Source organism: Cyprinodon variegatus, unplaced genomic scaffold, assembly GCF_000732505.1.
Source record: "Cyprinodon variegatus isolate N-32 unplaced genomic scaffold, C_variegatus-1.0 Scaffold172, whole genome shotgun sequence".
Taxonomy (NCBI): Eukaryota; Metazoa; Chordata; class Actinopteri; order Cyprinodontiformes; family Cyprinodontidae; genus Cyprinodon; species Cyprinodon variegatus.
The window spans coordinates 266,655-278,251 of record NW_015150625.1 but is presented as its reverse complement, the minus strand read 5'-3'; the positions used below and the strand labels follow the sequence as shown (position 1 = coordinate 278,251).

At 36.4% G+C, this 11,597-nt stretch overlaps 1 protein-coding gene across 4 annotated transcripts in view; it reads left to right on the top strand.

Annotated features, from left to right (window-relative positions):
- LOC107087059 (anoctamin-2-like) overlaps window positions 1-11,597 on the top strand; it is a 109,046-nt gene that overhangs the window by 6,321 nt on the left and 91,128 nt on the right. For all 4 annotated transcript variants that reach the window (XM_015378411.1, XM_015378409.1, XM_015378410.1 and 1 more), the window contains exon 2: window positions 1,424-1,807. In XM_015378411.1, the coding sequence (XP_015233897.1) occupies window positions 1,424-1,807 (384 nt within the window). The remainder of the gene's footprint in view (window positions 1-1,423; window positions 1,808-11,597) is intronic.

The following is an 11,597-nucleotide window of genomic DNA, read 5'->3' as shown; positions in this document are numbered from 1 at the left end:
GTTGAGTTAATATTTTTCAAGGTACAATCAATTTAGACGTTTGGCAAGTCAAGCTGAGTTAATATTTATCAAGTTGTCGATCATTTTAAGCATTTGGCATGCTGAGTTGAGTTAATACTTTTCAAATCGTTGATCATTAAGCATTTGGCATGCAGAGCTGAGTTAATATTTTTCAAATTATTTATCACTTTAAGCATTTGGCATGCTGAGTTGTGTTTTTTATTCATCATTGCACACAGATGACACAAGGTTATGTATTTCAGCCATTGTTTGAAAAAGTCATTATATTTTAAAAGCAATTTCTTGGGGCTTGTGGGAATGTTCTTTAGAAGATGAGTTATTATTGTGTGCCAGGATGAAATACCATTTGGAAAGTTACAGTTTTAAGCCTTGTTAAGGCTAATCTGAAAACCTAAGGGTCACCAAACACCTTAAACAGAGATCAGTGACGGAAATAACTCTTTAGTTTCACAAATCAGAGTCACAGTTGCTGCCTTCCATTTACTGTATTTCTGCAAACACCTAAAGCTACATCAGTGTTTTGAAGTAGGTGTTCATTGCTATGCACATGATCATCTATTGTAAATGTTATGTAGCTAAAAGGATGAGCAGCTTTAACCATTCTGAAGGTTAATTCAGCCAAAGTAATATAGACTTTTACAAAATAAGGAAACTAAGCCAGTTATCAGTGCAAGGAAGATAATGGTTGTGCATAGTGTCTTAACAGGATGCCACACATAGAAAAAACATCTGTATCATCCATTTATATTTTAATGTCAAATGAAAACAGAAAGCTTGATAATCCCAAACCCACCACAGGAGGAAAGAAATGTTTTAAAGAAAGCAGCCACACCTTTAAAAACAAGTTGATTTAATAACTTTGGTGGCTTAATTAATAACAATGAATGTTTTTTTATTTAGAGGGGTTGGATGACTAAACTGCTTCTTGTATACTTTGTCATGTTTGTCAATTGCAGTTTTCCCACCTTTTCTTTCTGTAATCAATCAAACCAGCATAGATACTCTACACTTTAGTCCTTCTGTAGTACTGAGTTAAAATCCTTACATCAGGATGGTGTTTGTAAAGCTTTACCTCTTGCTGCTTCCATGTTTAGTCTCCCGCTATACTTCCCCCTGTCTAAATAAAGACTAAAAGAGCCAAAGGTGAGCTAACTGCCCACTCTGCTGCTGAAGGTTCTCACTTTATTGTTTTTGAGGAGCTGCCAAAAGCCACTTGTGTCTGCCTGTGCTGACACAGCATCAAATGTTTAAGTTTGTTCAGTTATTACATAACTCCCCTGAAGCATAAAGGTTTGTTTTCCTATTTTGGACCATATTGGACCATATTCTGAAATTCTTTTATTATTATTATAGGTTAGTGTTGTTACAGGTTTCATTGACGCCCTGATGATTATTTTCACAGGATGTAGGACCTCCTTCAAGCCCCCAAGCCAGCGGCGAAGGCCTATACTTCAGCGACGGGCAGCGGAAAGTGGACTATGTTCTGGTTTTTCATCACCGGCGACATGGCTCCCTACGATCTCCCACCACCGCCTCGGTGTCACAGGACGAGCTATCCATAGTATCGAACGGCAATTTCCCTCCGCCGTCGAGTTCTGAGGCCTTGGCTGGAGGAGGAGGTGGCCTTCGGAGGGAGGACGCAAGCGTCGGGGAGGTGTTCATGGAGCTGGGAATGGCGAGAGGGAGCGGGGCGATGGAGGCCGCTGATCATGAGATGCAACTGATCAGACAAGAGTTTGAAGCCAATCTGCTGGAGGCGGGTCTGGAAGTAGAACGAGACAGAGAGGTGGGTGTCCTGGTAAGGTTCCTATTCTACTTTTGAAGTTCTAGAACGGAGGTCTTCAAAAAGGGGGTACACGACCCCTAGGGGTCCACGGAGGTACTGCATGGGGGTCGCAAAAATTCTGGTTGACTAGATTTTTTTTATGTTCCCCCCTGCATTTTTTTTTTATACTAATTGAAATGTCTTTAAATCCACATTAACATGAATTCAACAGACTGTAGTAAACAGATAAATGGAGGCAGAAGATGTCTTTCAGTCATCAATGCAAACATTCAGCGACACACAGGAGCTCTATCAAACTGGGCACCGTTTCATTCACAACACCTGACCCATCAACCAGGAATCAGAAATACTTTAAGAATTCCAGGGTGAAATTACTTTCATTACATTATTCCATATATAATAGGGTTACTATAGGACCAGTTTGATATAACACAATTTCATAGAATATATTTAATTAGGGGGTCCCCGCTCCATTTCGCCATCAGTTTGGGGGTCCTTGGCCTGGAAAACATTGAAGACCCCTGTACTAGAAGACAAATTCTTACTATATTTATTATTGTTGTGTTGATTAGGGCTGCAACTAACAATTTTGCAAAGCGATTAATCTGTTGATTATTTTTCCAATTAATTGATTAACATTTTTTATGGAATTAAAGCAGGTGAAACTAAAATTTTTCCACTTGAGGAGTTCTGGATAGATTGACAGATGCAAACATTATTTTTATCTTAAAACCAAAATTTGTATATAACTTTTTATAATTTTAGTATAATTACTGCTCTATACTCCAGTTAACAATTAAGCGATTATTAAATTAGTTGACGATTATTTCAATAAATAGCCTTCTTGACCAGATCATTTTCAATTTGCCTAATTAGACCGAAGTTATCAGAAATTCACAGAATAAAGCTTTGTCACGCTTATTCCAAGGGGGGGTGCTGGTGCCTATCTCCAGCGGTCTATGGGCGAGAGGCGGCGTACACCCTGGACAGGTCACCAGTCCATCACAGGGCAACACAGAGACAAACAGGACAAACAACCATTCACACACACACTCACACCTAAGGGGAATTTAGAGAAACCAATTTATCTAACAGTCGTGGTTTTGGACTGTGGGAGGAAGCCGGAGTACGCGGAGAGAACCCATGCATGCTTAGGGAGAACATGCAAACTCCATGCAGAAAGACAATGAGTCGGGAATCGAACCCAGAACCTTCCTGCTGCAAGCATGCAGTGCTACCCACTATGCAGCCTGCAAGCAAAGAAAAGTTTTATTAAAAAATATTCAATTAAGAAATTAAACTTCTAAAGAATTCTTGATCAAAAAAAGGTTCTGAATTGTTTTTTTTCTAATCAACTTATTTTTTTCTATTTTTTTCATGTTTATTTTCAAAATTAAATATTTAAAAAGTTTTTTATTTTATTTTTTTAACAACTTCCTTTTTCAGATTGAGTTTTGCATTCTTCTCAAACTGTGTTTTCAAGATCACATTCTCTTCCCTTCTGGGTGCGGATATCCTCTTAAACGAGGAGCTAACAAAGACGCGTTTCTAGTGGTCTGCATGGATGTTAGCAACAATATTTTCATTGGTTGGTTGGAGGGTTTAAGTATCGGCATTGAAGTAAATAGAATGTAATGTGTGAAATGCAATTCGAAAAGAATACAGTTTGATAAACTGGGTCGGAAAAAGAGAAAAGGGAAAACATGCAATTTGAAACTAAAAAAAACATTAAAAAAGAATAATAAAGTTTCAATAATAATAATAAAAAAAAAGAAAATCAAGAGACACAATAAATAAATACAAAAAGTACTTTCCTACCCTTCTTTTCCTGGATTGCAGTTTTTTTCAAATTTCCATTTTATGTTCTTTGCTTAAGAAAATAATGAAACAAAATTCACTCCATATTCTCAAGGATGCAAAGTTAAATTCAATTCAGTTTATTTCTATAGCGCCAATACATAACACATGTCATGTCAAGGCACTTTATTGTTCACCAGATCATACAGTCAAAGTGATTCAAATCTAAGGATAACCAGTTTATTGCATCGACTTATTGACTCGAATGCAGCCCTCACACTAAGCATGCTTGTAGCGACAGTGGAGAGGAAAAACTTCCTTTTAACAGGAAGAAACCTCCAGCAAGAACAAAGGTGAGACGGAACTTTTTCACAATTATATTTTGTGAAAAGCTTTTAAAATGATTTTTTTTTTAGAACTGCTGGTTAAAATTGAAGTATGTTTGCATTCATATTGAATACCCAGATGACCTAATATTTAACAGAAATGCACAAGCTTTGGTTGTGTGTCCTGAAATTTTCCACACAAGGGTAATTCCTTTCTCAGCGCTGGAATCTGAACTGACAGTGATTATATGGGCCAGATTGTAATTCCAGTCCCTGAAGCCAACACAGCTGTTGTTCACCACCATCAGTATCGATTAACTCCCTCAGCCCTGAAACGGGTAATCTTATTTGGACGAGATCGCCTTCTTTGCCGTCACTTTTTGTAGCTGGACCAAAAATCCTGCTTTTCAGCCATCGTCGTTGTATGCATCTATTGCAGAACAGACAGTAACTGGAACAAACGCGGTTCTACATGGACCACCTCCGTGTGTTAGCAGTAATGCGTAACTGAGTCATTTTCACAAATGAAGTGTAAATCCCTTAGCAATAGCTTTTATTTTTTTATACCTTTAATGTGAAACAGATATAGGTGTCTAAATGTCTAGTTTGTCTGAGCTGGCCTGCAGCCAGTTGACAGTGTGCACGCTCTGCAAACTATTATTAATCAGACTGTAACCTGCTGTGGAACCATAGCCAGTGAAGGTAAGCGGATTGACTAATGGCTCCATATCTCATCTCATGGATTGAAGTTAAGATTAAATCTTCCCTTCGTACTAAAGGAACAGTTTCACTCTAATATTCTCTTCATTTGCAGGCTCAGAAGGTGGTGTTACAGAATTAGTGGGTCCCATGTTCATACTGCTCATACTCTGAACATGCTATTTATTCTGCTTAAAAACATTTTAGAGCTTTGGAGCATAAAAAACAAAACAAATTTGACTGTTCCTTTTGGCATAATCTCACTAATTCTTTCTAGAGGTATGAGCCCTAGTTTAGCAAGCAGGTTTTCCACAGGATTTAGCTCTCAGGACTGAAATTACCAAGGAAGAAGGTCTATTTAGTGTCAGGTGAAACCTTTCTCTGTTGGTTTGGCCATTTGTTACAGGTAATTATCCTGCTGAAAGAGCCATTAAGGAGCTATTTTCATTTTACTAGTTGAGGGCAAAATGTTCTCTGACAAGATCCCCAAGGTGTTTAGAAGAAGCCCACGGCTTTAAACAACCTCTATAATGTTTGGCATCGAGTATGAGGTTCTTTGCCTGTAGATTTTTGTCCTGTTTTGTTGGACTCTGTGTTCACTACATGATGGAAATACATTTTTTTTAGCAGCACCTCAGCAAAACCTTTGCATGATGTGTCTAAGCATTCTTGATATGTATTTTCTCTTGAATTCCATTTTGTCAAAGCAGACCGATTATCCCATTTGAGTTAGGGAAGCTTAACATGTCTAGGTGCTATGGAGTGAATTTTGTTTCATTATTGTTGCAAAAACATGTTGTGTAAATGGAGATAAAAAAAAACCCAAAATGCAATGCGGAATTGAAACTTTTACACTTTATATAAAAAAAAAGGGTTTTAAGAGTAACAGTTGCTGTTTTCTTAGATTTTGATTTTTAAAATGTATTTTTCATTCCAATTCTAGGTCTATAAATGAAAAACGTATAGCAAATAACAGTTACTTTAATAAAAAAAAGCAACATAGTTCACTTTCCCTACATTTTCATTAGTCCACCTGCCGTAACGCCATACAACTGGCGGCCATCTATATTTCCCACCTGTTTAAGGAGCCGTACTAACACGGTACAGCTCCTTAAATAGATGCTAAGTAAACTGCCACTTTGAAAGGGTAATTATTTAAATTTCTATTGTTTACTTTAATGTGTGACAGATATTTATTTTTACTATGGTTCCATGTATTCACACTGGGCTCCCTCTAGGGGGTATGCCACCCATTATCAGGTGCTCCAGCACATTAGAAAGTTGTAGCTTTAGAAAAAAACATGCTACTCTTAAAAGAAAAACAGGAATAAAAAAACAACAAAATCCTGCATCATACTTGCCCTGTGGAAAAAAACAAAATTAGTAAAATAATACTTGTGCATCACTGGAGACATGGCTCCCCTATGATCTGTTCATTTAATTTTCTGTAATTTTTGAAGCATTTGTTTTCCTCAAAATAAAAAAGAAAAAGAAAAATAATCCTCCCACTGCGTTAAATCGAATATTTGCTTTTTTTTAATTAAGTTTTTAGCATCTGAACATTTTAATTTTGCATTAAAGGCTTTTAAAGCACCTTTATCCTGGGAGCCAATAGATACGGAGGACGCTTTAATGTTGCATTAATCTACCGAATCCTGGCCTATTATAATATAATAGGTGGAAAATGACAAACAAACCTCTTGTAAATATACTTACATCACAAAAAGCATTAACTGCTGTCTGCTTAGCCTGTAGTAGGATTAGATGTGTTTTAATAACCATTATAGTACCAAAGGATTAAGGTTAATCTTGGAGCTGAGTTACAACAGTGTGGGTATTAAACATGGAGTGTTAAATCTCATTAATAAAAAAAATAATGATTATAGAATATCAAACACGGCTTAGTTGAATGTATGTAGTTCAATTTGAGGTTAGTGAATTATTAAAAAAGAAACATAGCAAAAATAACCAGGATTTTCATCCAAAGGTGGAAGAAAAACATAAAATTATTGTTTTTCTTCCAGAAATTTTAGAGATTTTAAACTTTAAAACTTGATGATGATTCACAAGATTGTAAAATCCTCATCATTTATAAGTTTGTGTATTTTAGAAAGCCTAGTAAGTAGTATATTTGAAGTTCATTTAGTTAAGTACACTTAAGGTAGTGTACTTGAAAGTATTCTAATTGAATTATTCTCTTGACTAAACAAGGATATTTTCAAGTTTACATAAAGGCACATTTTAGTTTATTAACGTATATATAGTAGAACTATGCTTTTCTAATTGTATTCTTAGATTAAGATATTTTGAGTCTCAATACTTCGTGGCAGAAATATGAATAAGTTAAAGTACAACAAGCAAGAGTATTTCAGTAGACATTTAAGTCTTAGTATTAATGTACTTGGTCTTAGAGTTATACTTTTATGTTTTTCAGTATAAGTTTACCCTACCATACTGTTTTTAGGTTTATGAAATATAGTTTATAAAAAGTAAATGTCAAGTTAACTGCCTCTATATTAGTATAACATATGTATACTTGTAGTACAGTTGAATAAAGCATTTTCTGCTAGTACCAACTTTAAGATCCAGAGCAGTCGTTAGCAATAGTTACTAGAGTTTGTTTCAAATTGTTTCTTAATAAATTAACCTTACAGTAGGCAACTTTCTCAGTGCTGCAGTTACTCAAAAGTTGTTAGCTAGCCTGGTGCAAAGACATGAAGCTAATTTGGTAACCTCATTTTTTTTTTTATAAAACTCTTTTTTTATTAACTGTAAAACAAAAAAAAGTAATTTGAAACTGAAAAAATATTCTGAAATGAAAAAAAAGAAGTTGAAACCATAAAATTTTATTTTGAAACTGAAAAGTAAAGATTTGACCTAAAATCTCCCATTCTACTTTTAGAAATTCTAGGAACAACTATTAAACCTGCAGATTGAGATCGAAGTTCTTTATTAGGAACACAAGAAACAATCAGATCTCTGATATAAGATGGAGCTTGGCTATTTAAGGTTTTATATGTGAGAAGGAGGATTTTAAATTCTATTCTGGATTTAACAGGAAGCTAATGAAGAGAAGCCAGGATAGGAGAGATATGATCTCTCTTTTTAATTTTCATTAGAACTCTGGCTGCAGCATTTTGGATCAGCTGAAGGCTTTTAACTACAGTACAGTTTGTGGACTTCCTGATGGTAAAAAATTACAATAGTCCAGCCTTGAAGTAACAAATGCATGGACTAGTTTCTCAGCATCACCCCTGGACAGGATATTTTAAATTTTTGCAATATTCCTCAGATTAAAGAAGGAAATTCTAGAAGCCTCTTTGATGTGGGATTTAAAGACCATTGAGGCAGTAGTTAATTGTTAATTTTTATTGTTTTTATCTCATCAGTTATGACATGAAACAAAAAACAATATCTGGGTTAATAATAAAAAAAATCAGATGTAATAGTGTTTGTTTATGTCCCTGTATGCTGGATGGTTTCAGCTTAAAGGCACTTCAGATTAATATGGATACTGAAAAAACAGGTTGGCTCCACCTGTTGATAGAGCCTGAGGATTAATACGATGACCCATGCTCTCCGAGGAACATCCTCTTACAGATGGATGTTAATTAAATCAGAGCCTGATGTGCATTAAGATTTTAGCCGGGACTCTGTACGGTCCAGTCTGTGGGGAGTTTAAAAACAGTTCGTTTGCCAGGACTGATCATCCACTAAAATATTTTAGCAGTTTAGGAGGACTTCACTCTGGGTTACAGCCATATAGAAAAATGAAGATGCTTTGCAATGCTATCCTTTATTTATGTAGTCACATTAAACAGGTAGTTATCTCTTCCTCCATCATTCTCAGATCATGCAGATCTTGTCTCCTTCAGTTTTCCTGTTGCTGCATCTTGTTTTCTTCTTAAGGAACTTTCATATGTCCAAACTGAGTTGGAGAAAAGCGGACCTGACGTCTATGTTCATAAATCAGCAAAACATAAACTAGTGTTGTACAGTATTGGGCGGGGCCCCGATCCAGCACTAAAATGGTGGTATCGGTATCGGCGAGTACCAACAAATAGGGCACTGATACCATTTTCAGAGCCAAAAGTATATTGAACTATTTTCACCCATTCCAGGTAGGCAATAAAAAGTTCTACTGGATTCACTTTGTATTAGTCTTTTTCCTGCTTCTCAAAGGTAGCAGCATCTTGACGAAGCCATGATGGCAATTATTCAAGTAGTATGCATCAATTTCAAACGGATGGTATCGGCCAATACTGCACAGTCAGGTATCGGGTATCGGTATCGGGGACAAAAATACTAAAGGTCACCAATCAGTTCTAAAACATCTTCAGACGAACCACCTTTGTTGATCTCTAGAAAACCATCGTACCAGATTAGCGCCTTACCAGGAGTTTTTAATCATTCTGTTTCATTTTGCCTGAGTCTATTTGCTCATGCCCGCTGCAGCCAATGGTCTATCTTACTTTCCGGGTCCTCATCTTTAGTATAACAAAACACATCAAAAGCCCTATTTTTCTCTTTAATCAAACAAATATGACACGGATCAGCCCAACCCACATGAAATGAATAGATTAACACTCTCACCACAACACAGGGCAGGTTCCCATCAGCTCCCATCAACGGTTGTGACAACAAAATTCTGTCCTCGTATTTTAAAAATGGAATGCTCTGTTCCTTATTTTGCGTTAGCAAGCTCTTCTGCACCCAACATGTTCACCCTGTGGAGTAAAAAATGTTGAGGTATGTCTGTTCTTAGCCTCACAGGCTCCAAACGAAGGTCATGAGTGATATGAATGAGCTACACAGCTCCATTCATGGCATGAACGGGAGGACTGTTGTTTTGAGGAGATCCATCTAACAGCGGACGGTCTTGATGACTCAAGTTGTTTTTCCTCCCAATGTTCTTGTGTGAGAAAGTTCTTTATGTAGGGGTGGGATAGTTCCAAGGGAGTGTGTGTGTATTGCTAGTGTGTGTACTGAAATGCCTCAGTCAGAGCTCTATCTCTCAGTCTGAGGACATTAAATAAATTTGAACCTTTTTCTTGCAAGAAATGCTTCTGCCTCAGCTTCCTAACTTCACAACCGCTCTTTCTTCCGCACAGTGTACACACAACTTTTTCCCCTTCATTGATAAAATGGTAAAATCAGGGACATTTCTGGGGACAGCTTTAGCTGGGGGTTGTCCGAAACAGGAACTGTCTCTGGAAATCGGGGACGTCTGGTCACCGTATGCTACCATAGCATACCCTCTGGGTTCTCTCCTTGATCTCATCTGATCAAAGCACCCAGTTCCAGTGAAATTCCCAGTGGCTCCACATCTTTATGTGATGGTAGTTTTCCTAAAAAGCCAGCGTGTATGGAGGCTTGATGACACCAAAAATGCACATTATTTAGATTAACTCGAGACATTATCAAGCTTTCATCAGTTTTTACTTTTTATATCTACCTCCTAGTCTAAATGTGGTTGATTTAGAGAATTTTACAACAAATACATTGCAACAAAGAGGTGTATTACAAAAAAGGTACAATAATATAGCAATAGTACAAACACAAATTGCTCATAACATGAAAAAAAATAGATTTGCGTAAGTCAAACTCTATCAATTCAGCTCTAATGAGTAGAGTTTTATTTTAAAACTGCCTTAAAATCTTCAGATTATGAAGAGCTATGAATAAGTCAACCCCCAGTTTTCTTTCCAATGCATTGTTGCTGATAATTTTTTTTATTTATCTATTTATTTTTTTGAGATTTTCATCTTTAAACACAATTTACAAAAAATGCAGATCGTAAAATATGAAATATAGAAATAAAATAACCAGAAAAAAAAAACCCTGCAAAGTTACTGCTTTTGTGATTCAGGAGTTTTTCAGAGGTTCGTTTCTGGATTGCATTTTCTTAAAATATATTTTTATTCACAAAAAAATGCTCATAGCTTCAACAATAATAAAACAAAATTGACACCAAAGAAAATCCCTTGGGAGTAATAATCACTTTCTAAACATTTATTTTTTGAACAAATTCAGCGAAAGTCTATAATGATCAAATAACTACATATGGATAGCTTTATTGAACCATGTTTATGTCATGATAGATTTAATAAGTTCTTTTTTATTTTCCTCATGTTTTATAAAGCTGGATTTAGACATTTGTTTCACAATAGAACAATGGGAATTCCTGCAGTAGATTTACAGTAAATAACTTGTGAAGATCACTCAGAGAACGCCTGGGCTGAGAGCTCAGCTCACTAATCTGCGGTTCGTCTCAGAACAGAGGTACTGATCCCTGATCTTGTTGTGGTTGTCCTTAACTGACCCTCACTGGAGCAGAAAAGTATCCCAACGTAAATACCTTGCAACTCCGCAGTGTGGACCTTTCCATACTAACATTAAGATCTCGTCTTTTTTACTCCATGTTTTCTACATTTAGTTAAAAAAAGACTATCACAGGGAAAGTCCTCTCAAAAATAAAGCCTTATAAACTTTTTTTTAAATGAAGTTTATAATAGGTTTTTAGAGCGTGCACCTATAAGTGAATTGCACATCTGGGGCTATGCAGTGCATTACGGGTATCGTCATTTTCTTGGAAATCAAGCATCATTCAAAGATGGCGGAAAGTAATGAAGAGAGCTATGATTTGGAGCATTTCAGCCGCAGGAAAGTAGATCTTTTGCAATGTTTTTGTTTTCACCATGGATTGCCTGTTTCAGACAGGACTGCATCACTGCAAAACTGGCTGCCCTTACATATGATGCATCGATACAGAAACTACTGATGGTATCAATGAAGTAGGAAGAGAGAGATGCTGTTTTGAAAGCAAAACTGAGTGCTAGGGCCCAAAACATGTGCAAGTGAGAGAAATGGGACTGGGCCTTAAAGGAATAGTACACCCAAAACATGATTAGCCTTCATTTTCTACTCACCCCCATGCTGAACAACACTCTGGAGTACTTTTTTGATAT